General features: G+C 51.4%; 1 protein-coding gene and 1 pseudogene across 1 annotated transcript; both read right to left on the minus strand.

The window, feature by feature from the left end:
• Window positions 1-942: 942 nt before the first annotated feature.
• On the minus strand, window positions 943-7261 carry FAM32A (family with sequence similarity 32 member A). Its single transcript, XM_008073995.1, has 4 exons — window positions 7153-7261; window positions 6910-7048; window positions 2170-2223; window positions 943-1922 (listed from the first exon to the last, which is right to left on the minus strand). Exons 1-4 carry the CDS (start codon window positions 7224-7226, stop codon window positions 1854-1856), a joined length of 336 nt encoding a protein of 111 aa, XP_008072186.1. The 5' UTR covers window positions 7227-7261; the 3' UTR covers window positions 943-1853.
• LOC103276568 lies at window positions 4571-5920 on the minus strand (annotated as a pseudogene).
• Window positions 7262-20547: the final 13286 nt, after the last annotated feature.

Consider the following 20547-nt stretch of genomic DNA (forward strand, 5'->3'; position numbering starts at 1 on the left):
AGTTAGAGTCGCTGGACCTGGGCCTCAGGCTTCAGGGGCTTACTGTGCATGTCTTGAGATGGGGTCTTGCTCTGCTGCCTAGGCTGATCTCTACCTCCTGGGCCCAAACAGTCCTCCCGCCCTGGCCTTCTGAGCAGCTTCACACCACATTCATCTGAGCCGCTGTGCCTGTCTTCTGTCCGCTGTGGTTCTTCACGTTCCTGGGAGATTCTAGCGTACAGCAGAGTTTGAGAACAACTGTGTAGCCTGCAACAGTGACGGCCCCCAGTACACCGCTTTCTGGCGTTCGGGCCTTCGTGCGGTTCCCTCCCAGGCTCTGGGCTGGGATTGCGGGACCTGCTTTGGCCAAGGAAACAGCCCATGTGGAGAGACACTGAAGGGCGAGATGCCATCTTGGCTTGGGCCAGTGCAGCTGAGTGAATGAAACGCGACACGGAGCGGAGCTGTCCAGCCGCACATGGCCAGCCCTCTGAACTGTGAGAGAGAATACATCTGTTCTAAGCCATGACATTTTGGAGGGGCTTGTCACGCAGGGATAGAGAAATAACTATCTTTCCACTGCCCTGACAAGAGCTTTTCACACAATGCACAGCCTGTAGGCGTGTATTGCAGCTAGGACTATAGGCGCCAGACCTAGTCTTTTGATTTGGGGCAGAGACGAGGTCGAGATCTCACTATGTTGCCCAGGCTGGTCTCAAACTCCTGCCAGGGTGACCCTAGCTGCCAGCTCATGGACGAAAGAGGCCTGAAGGCCTGAACATATCTCCCTCCACTGTAGAGGGAGCCACGCTAACAAGAGTCCATCATCTCCCCAGGTCCAAGCCCCAAGGGAAACATGAGCCATCTCGGTTTCTCCAGGCTGAGGGGCCACGTGTGGTGTGCATATTCTCTTGTGTGATAAATACAAGAGGCATTTCAGTGACAAAGAGCCGACACTGAGACTCAGATTTAACAACTGGTTTTCCTTTATTCTGTAGTTTACACAGGACAACCCCAAACCCCACACCTGGTCCTTCCCTTGTGCCTGTCACTTTTCCGGTGTCTATGTCCACAAAGATGATCTCTCCCAACAGCATTTGCAGCTTGACCCTTATCTGGGACACATGGGCCCTTGAGAGCCTGGCCCCAGCACTGGTAACCTGGACTTCCCAGGTGAAGCACCCCTGCAGGTATGTGCTGGGCTCCTGCCGCTTGTGAGGTGTGACATGTCAATTCAATGAATACAAGGCTGTCTGGAGCCCAGGCGGAGGGCTGAGGGGCAGGTGTGTCCAGATCCCAGCACAAGAACGCTGTGGTGGACCAGCAATGCCTGCCATGGCAATGCCATCATGAGTGTCTGCAAGGGGACCTGGGGAACAGGCTCAGAAAGGGACAGAGCGTGCATCCCATCGCTGCCCTGGTGGTGGTGCTCACACAGGCTGCATTGTCCCTGGACCTGGGCAACATGAGCCCCGAGCGGGAGGGGCAGCCCCGTGGAGCCTGTAGGGTCTGCACATCACAGGCTGTGCTGGCATTAGCTCCTGACCCTCTGGGGCCCATCCCATTCAACGAAGACAACTGGCCAGGCTCAGAGGGCGAGACACAACTCCCTGCACCGCGTTCGCATGGCCTGCACACAGAAACAGCCTTGGCCTCTGGGTGAACCTTCCCCTCCCGACCAGCAGGTGTGTCTCCTACATGCTACTAGGACACTTACATCAAATAGGCTGGTCAGTTTAATCAAATTCCAGAAAGGGTCCACAGCTTTGGGAAGCATGGCCACGGCACGACACATGAGGGCATGCAGAGCAACAGTTATATAAACCCCCCAGGACCTTCCACTGCCCCTCGTGGCTCCAGGCGAAGGGCCAAGGCTACTTGGTCCAGCTGACTTTGGGAATGTCGTAATGCTCTGTGAGTGTGTCCAGGTGTCTGTTGAAGTCCTGGCAGGGGGGAAGAAAGCCCACGTCAGCAGGATCACGCGTGCATGGGGCATGCACAGCCCCGCCCAGTCCCCCAGCGTCCTTTCTCCCCTTCTCTCACGCCCACCCCACCAGGTCCTGCACACGCCGAGCCCCAGGCTCTCCTTTGGACGTCCTGGACAGGTGTGGTTTCGCATGGATAGACACTCCTCCCAGCCTACTCAGCGGCCCCCCCTCTAGACTGCCGGCCTCCGGCACGGGGACCTACCTCCACCCTCTGCTTGTGAGTCTTGGAAGCTTTCGTCAGGATCCTCTCCATCTGCTGCAGGGAGAAGAGACGTAGAGATGAGTCATGTGCTCACGCAGCCCAGGCCAGAGGTGGGAACCCACCCAGCTCTCTCATATCCAGAGTGCTGCGCCCACCCCCACGCATGCAGGCTGCTGGACAGAGCAGGCCAGATGTCCTTTGGCTCCAGGCATGTGAGTGGCAGAAGTGAAGCGGCCTCAACTGAGCACAGACTATGGCTTGCTCTGCTGGGCCGCATGTATGCTCCTGCCCTGGAGCCAGCCGACAACAGCCACAGCGTGCAGGAACGCCTGTCCCAGCCAGGGCTTGAAGGGGGAGGAGGAGACGTGGGGGCAGCAGGGGGCCTGTTGCAGCGAGAGCTCACGGGACAGCACCCTCTAGACATCAGGGCACAAGACTCAGTCACTTTCTCCACAGTGCGTCTGGGTCCCGCCTCCGCACCACAACCTGCTGCAACCCTGGTTCCAGACACTCACAGTGCCCGGCGGGGTGGGCTGCTGTAAGAGGGATGGCCGGGCCATGCCAACTCTGCGCTTTCCAGCTGGGTGGCCATGGCGGACTCCTTGGTGCCCATGACTGGCTGCCCATGGTTCCCCCACAGCCCCCGCTGCACTGTCGAAGCTGGCCTGGACCCCACCAACAGATGCAGAGCTGGTTCTGGGCCAAAGCAGGAGCCCAGCAGCCTTTGCTCTGCGTCCTTGGAAGTTGGCACCATGCAGGAGAGAGGCCCTGGAGGACAGACGATACATGAAAAGAGGCCATGGAAGCAGCACTGAGGCTCTAAGCGTGGGATCCTGGTTGTTCCAGCCCAGCTCCACCAGACGCACCAGCCTTCCCTCCACATGCAGACTCCTCCATGTGAATTTCTCGCCAGCACTCATCTCCTTCTCTAAAGCCCAAGAGGCCTGCTGCACCCACAGGCCTCCTGCTCCAGTGAATGGCACCTTGCCGTCCAGGGGCTGCCCTTGACCCCTCCCCGCCCTTCCAGCTACACAAGTCCAGCAGCTGAGCTTGCCACTCGCCTGGAAACTCGGCCCTGGCCTGCCACCCTCCAGTGCGCCACCGTCACAGGCCTCCTCCGAGCCGCCCTTCCCAGTCACCGGTTGCAGTGTCTCTCACCCTGGCTGACTATGCCCTTGGGGCCACACGGGACAGCTGTGTACTCACCTGCAGAACCACAATGCCAGGGAGATTTCAGCCCTACTGTACATGCAACGGAACCCACTTGCCCAGCAGCACCACTAACGAGTGGTGAAGACCATGGAACCCGAGTCTGTCTTGCCAGAGCTAGCACACCACGTGTCTTCTGTATGTCTGCATTAGGCCAGCGAGTAATGACCTGCCTTCTCCAACGTCAGTGTGCAGAATCACCTAGACCAGGGTCAGGGCTTCTCTGCCTCACTGTTCTTTGCTGTGGGGTCTGTCCTGTGCACCGTGGGTTGTGCAGTGGCTTCCCTGGCCTCCATCCCCTCACCCAGCTGTCAGCCAAAAATGCCTGCACACTGCCACGTGTTGGAGGGGGAGTTGCCCCGGGGTAAGAACTGCTGACCTAGACTGATTATCCCTCTCTCCAGCATATGGGCCAAGCTTACCGATCTCATTCCTACCTCTTCTGTCCCCCATTGCCCAAATTTATTTTTTTATTATTTTTTTAAATAATTTTTTAAAATTTTAATCCTATTCAAAATAAGACTAATATGATCCCCCCCAAATTACAAAGAAATTCTATCAAAATGTTGACCAAAGAAGCCAGACCACTGCTCACTGTCACTGACTGCTCCAGGGGGCAGAGCACAAGTGCCATCTATGAGGAAGGGAGATGGGCAGAGTCCCAGCTCCCTAACTTGTGCACTGAGGGAGGCTAAAAGCCCTTCGGCCTCCCTGGGGTTTTGCGTCCTCACATACAGAATTGGGGAAGCAAGGTTAGATGGCTTTTAAGAAATTCTTCAACTAAAACAATTCAAATCATCTTGAGATCCCATCTTTGAGCAGACAGGGTGGCAGAAGAAATGGATTAAAAACCAGCTGGATAAAGTATTTCTCACCTTTTGATACCATCACTCAGAACTCAGTTCTACACTATAGTTTAAGGAAATCTTCACCCAGCCGTTAAAGAGTATGTGGTATGCAAGTGAGGCATCTGACAATGAAATGTTTGCTCAAGACATAAAAAGGCCATGCCAAGTTTGGGTGGAAAAACAGTGCACCTGCATGTTACTGCACCAGCAGTCAGGATTTTCTACCTCTGAAACTTAGGCGTCACCAGTCTAGTTGGGAAAAATGCTGAGAAAGACGCACATTCAAGCCACTCCACAGCGCTCCAACGGGTGCACACCTATTATTCTATTTGCTGAACGGATGAACAGGTGCTCGGGAGGCAACTTTAATGAAACTGGTTCTACTAAGAAAGGATGCGGAGAGTGAAATGATCCAAAAGGAGCAATGGCTTCTCATTTTCTGTCCCCTAAAGAGAATACAAATACCATTTCTTCTGGAAGCCACCACACTGGCTTCATTTTCAAAATGCATCACTTTATTTTCTTTGCAAGACAGTCACATATTAAGCACGTGACAGTCGCTTGGTTTCTTCGAGCTGCCCTGGGGCTTATGGCCAGAAGTCCTGAGGTTTCAAATATTAAAGCTTTCTCCACAGCCACAAGTTCCTTTGATGTTTGGGCTACTGAACACAAATTCACTGGATAATTTGTCTTCAACATAGTCCATTTCCGTTCCTAAAAGTGTTAGCTGTGCTTTCTTTCCGATGAACACTCTGACTCCATCTTGAACAACTTCTTCATCAGAATCTCCTTTGGTCTTTGTACATTCCAGAGCACAAGAAAGGCCATTACAGCCCCTGGTTCGGACACGACTTTGACACCTACGTGCTCAGGCTTATCTTTAAGAAGTTGTTTTGTTGTGTTCACTGCTGAAGGTGTCAGGGTGAGGGCGGCCCGGGGGGCTGCAGCTTCCTCTTGATCACAGCCCGGATGGTTGCCCGGATGAGGGAGGCCGACATGTTCACCGTGCCGGCGCCCCCGGGCCGGAGCTCGGAGACCTCAGCCTCTCTCCATGGACACGGCGGGCGCCGCCCAAATTTATTAAGTGGTTAATATAAAGATTTAGTGTTTTGGAGCCTTAAAATACAACATGTTTGGATCTGCCAAACGTGGTAAAGACTTCGAGCAGTGAGCACATTGACTACCAAATGCTCCTGAATTACTTCAGCCAGAGTTCTCAGCTCTCTTAGGAGAAAGCACCATCCTGACTCCTACAGAGGAGGAAACTGAGGCATGGAAAGAAAAGTCACTGGCCTAGTGTCTGAGGACTGAACTTGGACCTTTTTCTTCTCTTGCCAAATTCCTAACTAAGGGGGCTGGGGTGCCACTCCCTACAAAGCATAAAGTCTCCTCAGGAGGGTTTTTATTAGCCCTGCACAAGGTGGCAGCCTCTCCAACCTGACGGGCACAACATCACACAACACATAAAGAAATCCAGAAAAGCCCTGCAAAGCTGTCTATTGTGGGGAAATAGTTACATCGGCAGAGAACCTCCATTCACAGCCAGATCTTTCCCCTTCCAGGTCTTGCCCGTTCAGGAGGGATTATCTGAGAGTCTGACACCTTTAAAGTCAGGGGCTGCCTTGGAGGAGGCTTCATCTACAAATCAAGAATCTTGGCTTTCTCAAGTTCCCTTATCAACTTCCATTACTGACCTCAAATCTCCTTAGACAGAGGCTCACTCCCGCCACCCACTACCAATCAGAACATCTTTGAATCCACCTAAGACCTGCAAGCTCCCCGCAGATGTCCCACCTTCCGGGGCCAAAGTCAACCTCAATATTGATTTGCGTTTTGCCTGTAACTTCTGTCTCCCTAAAAATGTACAAAGCCAGCCGGGCTCGGTGGCTCAGCCTGTAATCCCGCGCCTTTGGGAGGCTGAGGTGAGTGGACTGCCTGAGCCCGCGGGTTCGAGACCCGCCTGGGCAGGCGAGACCTCATCTCTACAATAAATCAAAAAATTAGCCGGGCGTGGTAGCGCGTGCCTGTAATTCTGGCTACTCGGAAGGCTGAGGCGGAAGGATCGCCGGAGCCCAGTGGGTCGAGGCAGCAGTGACCGGGAGCGGCCACTACACTCCAGTCTGGGCGACAGAGTGAGACTCCGACTCAAAAAAAAAAATGTACAAAGCCAAGCTGCAATTCAACCACATAGGGCACATCTTCTCAGGCCCTGGACACTCAAACGTAGCTCAGAATAAACCTTTTGAATACAGAGTCTGTCATATTTCCGCTAACACGTTGTAGGGCGGATGGATGAGCCCCATCCTCAGCTCTGGTCTCCCCTTCTGGGATTCTATCCGGGGCTCCAGTTCTGGCCTCGTTTTCTGGGATTCCTCCCAATCCGGGCTCCAGCTCCGGCCTCCTTTCCTGGGATCCCGCCCTGGCTGCAGTTCTGGCCTCCCTTTCTGGGATTCCTCCCCAGTCCGGGCTCCAGCTCCGGCCTCCTTTCCTGGGATCCCGCCCTGGCTGCAGTTCTGGCCTCCCTTTCTGGGATTCCTCCCCAGTCCGGGCTCCAGCTCCGGCCTCCTTCCCGCGGGCCTGCGGGTCTTGGTCCTCGGAGCCTGGGCCGGGCTCCTCCCCTCCCGCCCCCTCAGCCCCTTCCCCGAAACAGGTTCCCCGGCCGGTCGCCCCGCCCGGGCCTCACCCGCTTCTCCTGCATCTTCTCGAAGGCCGCCTGGGCCGGCGTCCGCTTGTCCAGGCCGCGCCGCTTCTCCTCCTCGTTCTTCTTGCTGGTCCCCATCGCCTCCAGCAGCTTCGCCTTGTCTTTGTCCTTTTTCTTCTTCCTGAAGGAGGGACGAGGAGGGGCGCGTGAACGCGGGACAGAGGGCCAGGGCCCTGGGGAAGGCCCCAAGGGACAAGGCAGAGCTCCGCGGGCCCCCGGCCTCACCGTTTGGCTACGCTCAGTTCTGCGACGCCCTTTAGCTTCAGGGCTCCCTTCTGGACCTGCTCGTAGGCCTCCATGGCGCCCGACTGTCGTCCGGTACGTATCTGCCACACTTCCTGTTGGCGAACGCCATTTCCGCCCCAGCTCCCGCCTTACTCCTTCTTTATTGGCCCAGATGTGGGCTACGCATGCGCCTTAGGCATCCGCACCTGGGCGGCACTTCTGGGTTGAAGAGCGAGGCGAATCTGCGGGCTTCGTAGCAAGGCTTCTGCCACACTTCCTGTTTTGATGCCTACTTCCGGTTCCTTTCCCTTCGGGCCGGCGTCGAAAGCCCAACCTCTTTTTTTCTTTCTTTTTTTTTGAGTTGAAGTCTCACTCTGTCACCCAGACTGCAGTGCAGCAGCCGCTCCCGGCCACCGCAGCCTCGACCCGCTGGGCTCCGGCGATCCTTCCGCCTCAGCCTTCCGAGTAGCTGGAACTACAGGCGCGCGCTACCACGCCCGGCTCATTTTTGATTGATTGTGGAGACGAGGTCTCGCCAAGTTGTCCGGGTGGGTCTCGAACTCTCAGGCCCAGGCGATCCACTCGCCTCGGTCTCCCGAAGTGCTGGGATTACAGGCTGAGCCACCGAGCCCGGCCGAAAACCCAGCCTCTATAGAGTGTTGTGTGAGCCTTTGGGTCCCTTTGTTGCCCTGTTTTGGGCTTTTAATGAATAACTAGCCCTAATTTTGTAAAATGAGCCAGAACTTACTGGTTTTTCAGCTTTAATTAAATGACAACGTTCTGTTACATAGGTCGGTGTTTTGTTAAAAAAGTTAAAACATTTTGTTGAAAGCCGGCTCGGTGGCTCAGCCTGTCATCCCACGCCTTTGGGAGGCTGAGGTGAGTGAATTGCCTGAGCCCGAGGGTTCGAGACTCGCCTGGGCAGCGAGACCTCGTCGCTACAATAAATCAAAAAATCAGCCGGGCATGGTAGCGCGTGCCTGTAATTCCGGCTACCTGAAAGGCTGAGGCGGAAGGATCGCCGGAGCCCAGCAGGTCGAGGCTGCGGTGGCTGGAAGCGGCCACTGCACTCCAGTCTGGGCGACAGAGTGAGACTTCAACTCAAAAAAAACACAAAAAACATTTTATTGAGACATAATTTATATATAGTGAAATGCACCATTTCCTTTTTTTGTTAATTTATTTGACAAATACAAATCTTATATTGTACACCATAACATTTTGAAATATGCATGCACTGTGGGATGGCTAACGTACTTATTTTTTATGGTGAGAACACTTAACATCTACTCTTAGCAATGTTCAAGAGTATAATGCATTGTTGTTAGGTCAAAGGACTCCATGGGACCTCCAAGAATGTTAGGTTAAAAAATATCTCCCAGCTGGGCACGGTGGCTCACATCTGTCATCCCAGCACTTTGGGAGGCCAAGGCGAGAGTATTGCCTGAGCCCAGGGATTGGAGACCAGCCTGGGCCACTTGGTGAGACCTCGTCTCTACAATTAATCAAAAAATTAGCCGGGCATGGTAGTGCACGCCTGTAGTTCCAGCTACTTGGAAGGCTGAGACGGAGGATCGCCTGAGCCCAGCAGGCCGAGGCTGCGGCGGCTGTGAGCAGGCCCCTGCACTCCAGCCTGCCGACAGTGAGACGCCGACTAAAAAAAAATTAAAAATGAAAATTAATTTAAAAAGTCCCCTTTGATGGCAGGTCATTACGGTGGTTGGGTGGAGGTCTGTTCCACATCATCACAGAGGGACAGGTACATGCAGGTACTGACGTCAGGTGATGGACGACAGGCAGATGGGTGGGCCAGTTGCATGACTGCTGTCACGGTGGTGGGTTCTGTGTGTGTCATGAAGGGCTGATTAAGGTTAACCTATTTACAAAACAAGCTGGGGAGGGAGTTGTAAAGCATTTATCAATCAATAGCTACCTCTGAGAAGTCGGTCCTGTCCTTGGCTAGTAGATTAGCAGGTAAATTAAAGTGAGCTGCTAGAAAACTATGACAAAGTTAGACAATGTTAAAATGGCTGCTCATTGGCTATACTGACTCCATGTTATGTCCTTCCCCTTGTTATTAACTGAAAGGACAGACCGAGAGCGGGAAGCCATTTTTCATCTTGTTCTTAAACCCTGACACAAAGATGAGAAAGTAGAAGCTATGCTTTTGGAGAAATGCACACTTTAAATAAAATTAACTTTGTCCACTTTGTCTTTTCAGAAATTGACTTCCTGGTGCCAGGTATCAGAGGTATCTCATAGTGGCAATCAAGCTTGCCTAAAGTAAAGGGGATTTACAAGGCCTAAGACATCATGCATTGGGCAAGGACTGTAAAAATCATGAAACTTGTAATTACAAAAGTTATGATCGCTCAGAGGGGGAGCAGGTGGGGATTTGATCTTCCAGTAAATTGGGCCCTATCTACAGGGAAGCCAAGGATCCCCTGAAGCGACCCACCGGGAATGCCTAGGAGATAAGGGGAGGTGCACCCTCCATTAGGTCTAAGGAATGTCATTTGGGAAGGTGCAGGAGACTTAGAATTCTTGTCACGCCCTTCTCTAGGGGCTATGATAACATGGGCGAACATTAATGGGTCTCTGTGTCACAGGGTCTCCTAGACATCCACAGACGGTCGACAAGGAAGTCACAGCAGTCACGGCAGTCACGTGCTACATCTCCAAGAAAAGGATTTAAGCTGGCTCAGTGGCTCAGCCTGTAATCCTGGGCCTTTGGGAGGCTGAGGTGAGTGGTTTGCCTGAGCCCCTGGGTTTGAGACCCACCTGGGCAACTTGGCGAGACCTCATCTCTACAATAAATAAAAAATGAAGCCAGGCTCAGTGGCTCAGCCTGTAATCCTGTGCCTTTGGGAGGCTGAGGTGAGTGGATTGCCTGAGTCCGCAGATTCAAGACCCACCTGGGCAGCGAGACCTCATCTCTACAATAAATCAAAAAAAAAATCAGCTGGGCATGGTAGCACATGCCTGTAATTCCGGCTACTCGGAAGGCTGAGGCGGAAGGATTGCTGGAGCCCAGCAGGCGAGGCTGCGGTGGCTGGAAGCGACCACTGCACTCCAGTCTGGGCAACCGAGTGAGACTCCAATTCAAAAAAAATAATAATAATATAAATAATTAAATAAATAAATAATGAGCGCGCGCCTGTAGTTCCAGCTACTCGGAAGGCTGAGGCGGAAGGATCGCCGGAGCCCAGCAGGTCGAGGCTGCAATGACCGGGAGCGGCCACTGCACTCCAGTCTGGGCGACAGAGTGAGACTCCAACTCAAAAAAAAAAAGAAAAGAATTTAAGCCAGGACTCTGGGGGCTATGATGCCACACTCACCTAGCGTGTGGGCCCACTCCCTGTCTGTGGGGGGTGAACTTTTCTTAAATAAATCTTTTCTTCTCTCACTTCTGTGTGTTGCAATTCTTTGCAATTTACTTGGCTCTCTGGGTTCCGACTTGCCGGCTCTGGCGGTGCTGCGCCTCTCCCCTGCACCTCTCACCTCTCCATACTCCCTCACCTTGTCCGTACCCTCACATTAGCTATAGTCTCTATGTTGCATGATAGGTCTCTTGAACTTCCTTCTGTCTTCTGTCTAACTGAAATTGTGTGTCCTTTGACCAGCATCTCCCCAACCCCCTGCCCACCCCAGCCCCTGGTAACCACGATTCTATTCCCTATGGGTTCGACTTTTTTAGATTCTTGGAAGTGGAATCATGTGGTATGTGCGATTCTAAAATGCACCCATTTTAGTTGTACCCTCTGATAAGTCTTGTCACACTTGCACAGCTGTGTAACCACCTCACTTTCAAGATATGGACCATCCCCACACCCCCCAAGGCTCCCTTGTTCCCCTTCCCAGATAATCCCTCCAGCCCTGTCCCCAGACAACTCCTGATCTACTCTTTGTCACTGTGGATTAGATTTATCTTTTAAAAGCTTCATATAGGTGGAATCACACCATATGTGTTATTTTGAGCTTGGATTCTGTCAACCTTAGATAATGAGATTTAGAAAATATGATTAAGGCCAGGTGTGGTGGCTCATGCCTGTAATCCCAGCACTTTGGGAGGCCGAGACAGGGGTGGGGGGAGTATCACTTGAACCCAGGAGTTCCAGATCGGCCTGGGCAACATAGTGAGACCTTGTCTCTACAAAAAAAACTTTAAAAATTAGCTGGGCATGGTGGCACATGCCTGTAGTCCCAGCTCCTCGGAAGGCTGAGGCAGGAGGATGACCTGAGCCTAGGAGGTCAAGGCTGCTGTGAGCCATGATCCTGTCACTGCACTCCAGTCTGGGTGACAGAGTGAGACCCTGACTCAAAAAACGCATACACATTTTATTTTACTTTATTTATTTATTTTGAGTTGGAGCTTCACTCTGTCTCCCAGGCTGGAGTGCAGTGACACGTTCAAGGCCACTGCAGTCTTGACCTCCTGGGCTTGGGCGACCCTACTGCCTCAGCCTTCTAAATAGCTGGAATCACAGGCAAGCGCCACCATACCCGGCTCATTTTTTGATTTAGTGTAGAGATGAGGTCTCACCAGGTTGCCCAGGCTGGTCTAAAACCCCTGGACTCAGGCAGTTGTCTCGCCTTTGCCTCCCAAAGTGCTGGGATGACAGGGGTGTATAAATATGTTTACTGTGTACATTGGAGCCTTAGAATGAAGATCCCACTGCACCCGGCAAAAAATGTATATGCATTTTTTTTTTGGTTTTGAGTTGGAGTCTCACTCTGTCACCCAGACTGGAGTGCAGTGGCCGCTCCTGGCCACCGCAGCCTCGGACTGCTGGGCTCTGGCGATCCTTCCGCCTCAGCCTTCCAAGTAGCCAGAATTATAGGCGCATGCTACCACGCCCGATTGATTTTTTGATTTATTGTAGAGCTGAGGTCTCGCTGCCAGGCGGGTCTCGAACCCGCGGGCTCAGGCCATCCACTCACCTCAGCCTCCCAAAGGCGCGGGATGACAGGCTGAGCCACCAAGCCTGGCTTGTATATGCATTTTAAGAGATGTTATCTGTGCATTACTTTTCAAAGTTGAATTAAATTACAGTAGCAACGTGTAGTGTGATGTTCGCTTAACTGTGCTTCCACCATTTTCTTTTTTCTTTTTTTTTTTTTTTTTGGTTGGAGTCTCACTCTGTCGCCTAGACTGGAGTGCGGTGGCACGCTCCTGGCCCCTGCAGCCTCGACCTGCTGGGCTCCAGCAATCCTTCCACCTTAGCCTTCCAAGTAATCGGAACTACAGGTGCATGCTACCACACCCGGCTAATTTTTTTGATTTATGGTAGAGATGAGGTCTCGCCAAGTTGCCCAGGCGGGTCTCAAACCCGCGGACTCAGGCCATCCACTCACCTCAGCCTCCCAAAGCGTGGGATGACAGGCTGAGCCACCGAGCCTGGCTAACCATTTTCTTTGACTGTCCTGCCAGTTGCCTGGTGATACTAGCATTCATTTGATCCATGCCATCTTTTGAGCAAATGCGTAGACATTTTTTTGCACCCCTGGTGTCTGTGTGTGTGTGTGTGTGTGTGTGTGTGATTAAGTACAGAGTTTATTCAAGTGTAAAACTTGAGGATGACCACTAGAAAACACTGACTCAAGGTGAATGGGGTCAGTGCTCCAAAGTGGAGTGGTTAGGGTTTCACTTAGAAATTGTACCAGGATTATAACATTTTCCATACAAGGTGAGTGCATACACCACAGCGATTTGATTGGTTATAGATTGCTCCATTTCAAGGAGGACCACTTTACGACAAGGAGGGGTAGTGATCTGAGGGGTCTTGTCTCTGGTGGCTTTTTACCTTATTTCCAGTGTGTTGCACGACTGGGGCTGTGTAGCCACATTCCTTTCAAGACTCAGGGTAACGTCAAGTTCTAACAGCTTTATGTTTGAATTATTGTGAGTTTCATGAATAGACCTGCCATGAATGCCAAGCATAACTCTTGGTGTGGATGTAAGTTTCATTTCTCTTGGGCTTGCGCCTATGCCTCTGTTGCTTGACATAGAATTGCAACAAGCCTTGGGTTTTCCCAGAATTAAATTTGATTCTCAACCACTCTGGCTTTGAGGCCATGAGAAGCAAGTATAGCCCAGAGTGTATCCAAACCCCAATCTGCTGGTGCCACACACCTGGGCTCCAGTGTGTGGCTTCTTATCCCTGACACCATGAGTAATGTGTTTGCTGAACAGGCAGAACCATGGTCATAAGCCAGACACAATTCTCTTTTGGTTTTTTTCCATCCTTTTAAACTTTTCTTTAGAGCTAGACACGGTGGCTCACGCCTGTCATCCTGGCACTTTGGGAGGCTGAGGCAAGAGGAGTGCCTGAGTCCAGGGGTTTGAGACCAGCCTGGCCAACTTGGCAAGACCTCGTCTCTACAAAACATCAAAAAAATTAGCTGGGTGTGGTGGTGCACGCCTGTGGTTCCAACTGCTTGGAAGGCTGAAGGGGAAGGATCGCCTGAACCCAGCAGGTAGAGGCTGCAGTGGCCATGAGCATGCCACTGCATTCCAGCCTGAGTGACAGAGTGAGACTCCAACTCAAAAAAGCAACAAACAAAAAAAATGTTCTTGAGAAACATGAGTCGCTGTCTTCTGGCCCTGGATGAAGATGCTATCGGCCCAGGACTCCCCTCTCATTTGTACGTCCTGTGCCCTGCTGTTGCCACATGAGGTAGTGCCAGGGCTAGGGGAAAGCTTTCCCTTTTCCTCTTGAAGATTTGTTGAAAATTGTTGTCAAGAGGCAGATTAATAGGAGGAAAAGTATAAATATGTTTACTGTGTACACTGGAGCCTTAGAATGAAGATCCCAAAATACAGGGGGAATTCTCTATTTTTCTTTTCTTTTTTTTTTTTTTTGAGTTGGGGTCTCACTCTGTTGCCCAGGCTGGAGGGCAGTGGCATGCTCATGGCTACCGCATCCTTGGCCCACTGGGCTCAGGTGATCCTTCCGCCTCAGCCTTCCAAGTAGCTGGAACTACAGGTGTACACCACCAGCCCGGCTAATTTTTTGATATATTGTAGAGACGAGGTCTCACCATATTGTTCAGGCTGGTCTCAAACCCGTGGGCTCAGCCAATCCTCTTGCCTTCATCTCTCAAGTGCTGGGATGCCAGGCGTGAGCCACTGTGCCTAGCTGGGAATTGTCTATTTTTTTTTTTTTTTTTTTTGAGTTGGAGTCTCACTCTGTCACCCAGACTGGAGTGCAGTGGCGTGCTCATGACCACCACAGCCTCAACCTGCTGGACTCAGGTGATCCTTCTGCCTCAGCTTTCCAGGTAGTTGGAATCACAAGCACGCACCACCGTACCTGGATAATTTTTTTTTTTTTTTTGGAATTTATTGTAGAGTTGAGGTCTCACCATGTTGGCCAGGCTGGTCTCGAACCTGTAGGCTCAGGCAGTCCTCTCAACTTGGCCTTCCAAATTGCTGGGATTATAGGCATGAGCCACCCACCCCCACCAGTGGACCTGTCTATTTTAATGCTTGGATTAAACAAAATGTAGACAGCCATGTGGAAATAGGATTGGGCAAAAGGGGATGATTTAATGCTAGTAGACTGAGTGAGAAAATCCAGTGAGGCCTTTCTAGATTCTTCTTGGCCTCTCTGAATGGCATTCCTTCCTTCTGGGTGTGGGCAGGACCCTCTGGAAAGATGGTCTGGTGTCTTACAGTCAAGCAAGGAAGGTCAGATCGTGTCTTTATGACTAGCTTTTACACAGAAATGTGGAGAGAAATTTCAAGTCATACTTGAAGGTTTTATGGCTGGCTATGGGGATCAGGGGTTTTGGTGTCTGTGACCCACTTTGGGCAAGAGAGATTCTAGTTTCCGTGGCTCCTCAGAGGAGAATGGGACTGAGATACAGGAAGGCAGGAGAAAGTCAGAGAACAGCTTTTGCCTCTGAGGGCTTTGTTTTTGGGTGTTGTTTTCTGAGCCCCAACAGGAGCCAGCAAGTCCCTTCCATTTCTGGACTCTTCAGAACTCGATTTGAAGAGGCTGGTCTCCCTCCCCCTCAGCTAGGGCCAGTGGCAGGAGGGACAGGGGGTCGTGGACCACTGCTGTCCTCCTCATCCATGACTGTGGCTGATGTGTCCCAACCAGGGTGCCTAAGGAGGGAGGGAGGAGGAGGAGACGAAAGAGAGGAGGATCGTTCTTGGCCGCCACTGGCCCTGTAGACCCCTCTGTGCCTTCCAGCAGCTTCCGGCAGCCCTCTCCCCTGAAGTTCCCTTGAGCCTGGCACATGCCTCTCTGTGTCTGGTGGAGGCTTACAACTCCGTCCTCAGGCCCCGGTGCCAGCAGGGCTCAGCCAGCGTTGATCTCCAAGGCCTGCTCACCCTGCCGGGCAATGCTGAACAGCGCGCGCGATGGCCCCTAGGCTCTGTCTCCGGGGTCCCACCTGGGGCCGGGGAAGCTCTCCCACAGGCTGGCGCCAGCACATCTGAAACACCTGCTTTGCACCTCCAGACGTCACCTTGGGTGCTTTAAAGCATGCCCGTTGGGTCGTCTGGATCCCCAGGATTGGGACGTCATCTCAAACTCTCCACAGGTTCCGCAGAAGCCCCCTGGGCTGGACTTCGGGGTGGCATGTAGCATCCTGTCCCCATGTCCTAAACAGAGGGAGGACTCTGGCCATGGCCACCTTGCCACCCGCCTCCCCACCAAAGCTTCTCTTCTGCTCTCTGACCTCAATTTAGGTCGCTGACCTGGGTGAGGGGCCCAAGAGTCTGAGGCAGCTTCTGGCACCTGGTCCTTTGTAAAGTTGCACAGGAGGGGGTCTATCTCATCACATGTTCCCATTGGGGGAAGAGTCTCTTTCTTATTTATGTATTCATTTTAAAGATGGGGGGTCTTGCTATGTTGCCCAGGCTGGGCTCAAACTCCTGGCCTCAAGAGATTCTCCTGCCTTGGCTTCCCAAAGTACTGGAATTACAGGCATGAGCCACTGCACCCGGCCTCTTTCTAACATCCTTTTACACCTGTTCTTTTTTTTTTTTTCTCTTTCAACATATTCACATTGTGGTAAAATATACCATAAATAAAATACAAAATAATGACATAAAATTTACCATTGTAACCACTTTAAAGTGTTCAATTTGGTGGCATTTCATACATTCAAAATGTTGTACGTCTATTTATGTACGTATTTATTTATTTATTTAGAGTCAGATTCTCACTCTGTCGCCCAGGCTGGAGTGCAGTGGAACGCTCATGGCCACCACAGCCTCAACCTGCTCAGGTGATCCTTCCGCCTCAGCCTTACAAGTAGCTGGAACCACAGGCACGCACCACCATGCTCGGCTAGTTTTTTTAATTCATTGTAGAGATGAGGTCTTTCCAAGTTGCCCAGGCTGGTCTCGAACCTGTGGGCTCAGGGAATTCTCTTGCCTCAACCTCCCAAAGTGCATGAGCCACAATGCCTGGCTAGTTTTTATCTGGTTGTAAAAGATATACAAACATTTACTGGAGAATACGTAGTGGGAGAAATACAGTGAGGCCCAAAGAAGACAGTAGAAATCACTCCCTCCCAGAAATGCTCTCTGTTATTGTTTTGATTTCTTTATTTCCAGCTTCTTATTATCCATCATTTAAAACATAAAAATGAGACTCAGTCTATACTTGGTCATTGACCTTTTCCCCTATCAGAATATTGTGACTGCTTTTGTGTGGTAAGTTAAAAAAAAAGTTGTGAACCAAGCATGATGGCGTCAGATCCTCTGGGAGACTGAGGCAGGAGGAGTACTTGAGCCCAGGATCTGGAGACCGGCATGGGGAATACAGCAAGACACCATAAAATAAAATTTTAAAAAAAGCATTATTGGATTTTTTTTTTTTTTTTTTTTGAGTTGGAATCTCACTCTGTTGCCCAGATTGGAGTGCAGTGGCCGCTCCCGGCCACTGCAGCCTCAACCTCCTGGGCTCCAGCGATCCTTCTGTCTCAGCCTTCCGAATAGCTGGAACTACAGGTGCGCGCTACCATGCCCGGCTAATTTTTGATTTATTATAGAGATGAGGTCTCGCCAAGTTGCCCAGGCAGGTCTCGAACCCGCGGTCTCAGGCCATCCACTCACCTCAGCCTCCCAAAGTGCTGGGATTACAGACTGAGCCACTGAGCCCGGCTTGAATTTTTTTTTTATACAGAAGAAAATAGAGAAGATATAAAAAAATTCCTGCTGACATTGATCTCTGCTGACACTAAAGAGATATATGCATGTACACACAATGTAGAAAGGGCGAAAGAGAAAGAAAGAAGGAAAGAAAGAGCAAGAAAGAGAGAAAGAACCACCACAAATAGGGAAACTCCCTTCTCTTCTCCTAAAATAATGAACAGCCCATCATGATTCTTTTTGGCACAGAATGTGTATATGCCATCCTCTCTAAGTGTGTGTGTGCCGATGTCTGTTAATGTGTGTATACCATCCTCTCTACACGCCAACATTCACATCTCTGCACAATGTGCTTATTTCTGCCCTCAGTCTGTCACTCGGCAGCGTGTCATGAAGCCCTGACGCAGCAGAAAGTGCCCCTCCACCACACCTGAGGATCACCTGAGCAGGTTGAGGCTGTGGTGGCCCGGTGGATGTGTGTGTTCGTGGCTGTAGAACCTGTGCCTGGCTGTGGGTGCCTCCGTGCCACACATCTGGGCTGACTTCGCAAGCAAGGGAATTGCTGGGTCGAGATGACGCGCGTCTGTACATTTTATTTCTGACAGCTTTTGCCGCAGTTTTGCGGGGGGGGTGTGGGGGTGGGGGTGGGGATGGAGAAGAGAGAAGCAAATGTCCCTTAATCTACAGGACACAGGAAGGAGGGCAGCATGGCTGCCTTTCCTATTCTTACCTGCAGAGGACAGCCAGGGACTGCCTAATTCTCGCACCTTTGGCTGCCCACACTTGGCTGAGAGAATGGGCTTGGGAGCCAGAGGGTGGGCTGCCCGCACTTTTGCTTTCAAAGATGGGTGACCTTACTGGTGGCACTGTCTGTAGCAGCATCCATTCCCCAGGAAGGACAGGACAGACTCCACTGGGGAAGCCTGGCCTCAGGCTTCTGGGAGGGGGTGTGGAGCCGTCCTCTCTCACAATTAGAGCTTTGTGTCCTGAAGCAGGTGGCTTCACCTCTCTGAGCTTCTTTTCCACGGTAGGAAAGATGTGATGAGACAGCAGCAGCACCGATACCTCACCCTCGTCTTTGGCAATTCCCATTTCCTCTCCTTTTTTGTATGCAATTGCTGGAGTCATCTCATGTACAAGGACTGCCAACCTATTCAGTTTACAGATAGGGAAACTGAGGCACAGGCTGTACTCCAGCCTATACTGAGTGACCCACTGTTCTCGTGTCATCACGCAATGAGGCCGTCTACTGGAATACACCTTGTCAGTCCACACACCTCTAAGACAGTGTTCCTCCACCTGTATTTTCATAATCATCCCAAAGGGAAACATCAGATTTAATCTAATTTAATGAGATGCGTGAAATATTGATGGGTAAGAAGTGTCGGGGGGGTTGGCTTTTGGAGGGGTACAGGCCAACCCCAACTTTCTATCCCTCTCCCCAACCAGTCTTTACTCCCTGTTGACAGTGTTTGCTTTAAGGAGTGAGCTGCCAAGGAACCAATGGCGCGATGCTTTTTGCTCTCTGAACATTTCCTTTCACGTCCATTTAAAGAGCCTTGAGATTTAGTTTTATTTATTTATTTTTTATTTGAGTTGGAGTCTCACTCTGTCGCCCAGACTGGAGTGCAGTGGCCGCTCCCGGCCACCGCAGCCTCGACCTGCTGGGCTCCGGCAATCCTTCCGCCTCAGCCTTCCAAGTAGCTGGAACGACAGGCGCGCGCTACCACGCCTGGCTCATTTTTTATTTATTGTAGAGATGAGGTCTCGCCGAGTTGCCCAGGCGGATCTTGAACCCGCGGGCTCAGGCAATTCACTCACCTCAGCCTCCCAAGGCACGGGATGACAGGCTGAGCCACCAAGCCAGGCGAGCCTTGAGATTTAAAGACACATAGATTTTTCTGTAGCGTTTGAGACCAGGCTGGGCAACATAGCGAGACCCCATCTCTTAAAAAAAAAAAAAATTTAGCTGGGTGTGGTGTTGTGCACCTGAAGTCCCAGCTACTTGGGAGACTGAGGTGGAAGGATCGCCTCAGCCCAGGAGGTTGAGGCTGCGGTGATTCAGGACAGTTCCCCTGCACTCCAGCCTGGACAACAGAGTGAGACTTCAACTAAAAATAAAGCCATCCTGCCAGGTGTGTGGCAATTCTCATTGTGGTTCTGATTTACATTTCCTTGGTGGTGGATGATGTGCACTATTGCTATTATTACAATTCTTTATAAACCATATTGCATATGGTTTATCGTGATGAAGCTAGAATTGAGTCATACAAAGATAAAATGAATTTATCTGTGCCATGAAACATGATTTCTTGGAAATGCAAAAACCATGAGCCCATTATTGGAGCCAGAGTGTTGGAGAAGCAGCCTGGCGGCTGGCAGGCACAAGCAGCTGTCCACTTACTGCAGTTGGTGCTTGTAGAAGCTTCTCTCATTCACAGGAGGCCACACCATGCCACCCTGTCCTCCTCCACCGCACCAGGCTTCCTCCAGCCTTGGGGCCTCTGCAGGAGCTGAGCCCACTGCCGGGAACTCTCTCCACTCAGCCCGTCCCCTCACTTCCTTCAGGTCAGCCCATTGGTGGGGCATTCCCCTGACAATCTATGCAACCCACCCTCGCCTCTCAATCTCTGTCCTGTTTTATTTTTCTTCCTAGAACTTAGGAACTCCTGACTAATTGTTTATGTATTTAGTTGATTGCTCCACGAAAGCCGGAACCCGGCTGTGTTCACTGGTGTGTTATCAAAACCTAGGACAGTGTCTGGCATACAGTACGTGCTCAGTAGGTGCTCGATGGCTCGCAGACCGAGGGGCTGGTTATAACCAAATCACCAAGTATCAGATCAGGCATAGGAATCTGGACTTCAATCCTGAAGCGATGGGGAGTAAGGAGGCCTTTTCTAATTAATTTTGTTGTCTTTATTTTAAATATATATATATTTTGGGGGGGGTATTTATTGTAGAGACAAGGTCTCGCCATGTTGCCCGGGCTGGTCTCAAACTCCTGGACTCAGGCCTCAGGCAATCCTCTCGCCTTGGCTTTCCAAAAGGTTGAGCTTAAAGGCGTGAGCCACCTAGCCCAGCCAAAGACGTATTTACATGCAATAAAATTCACCCTTTTTGGTGTTTGAGTTTTGTCCAATGAATACAATCATGCAAGTGTTCCATTAAACTAAGTTTGGGCTAAAGGGGCCTCCATACCGGGAGGCCCCGCCACTTTACAGGGCAGAAACAAAGGGCAACTCCAGCTAGGAGCAGGTTCTTGTAACAGATAGCCAGATCTCAGC

Source organism: Carlito syrichta, unplaced genomic scaffold (assembly GCF_000164805.1).
Source record: "Carlito syrichta isolate Samal-C Ts95f unplaced genomic scaffold, Tarsius_syrichta-2.0.1 Scaffold115766, whole genome shotgun sequence".
Classification (NCBI taxonomy): Eukaryota; Metazoa; Chordata; class Mammalia; order Primates; family Tarsiidae; genus Carlito; species Carlito syrichta.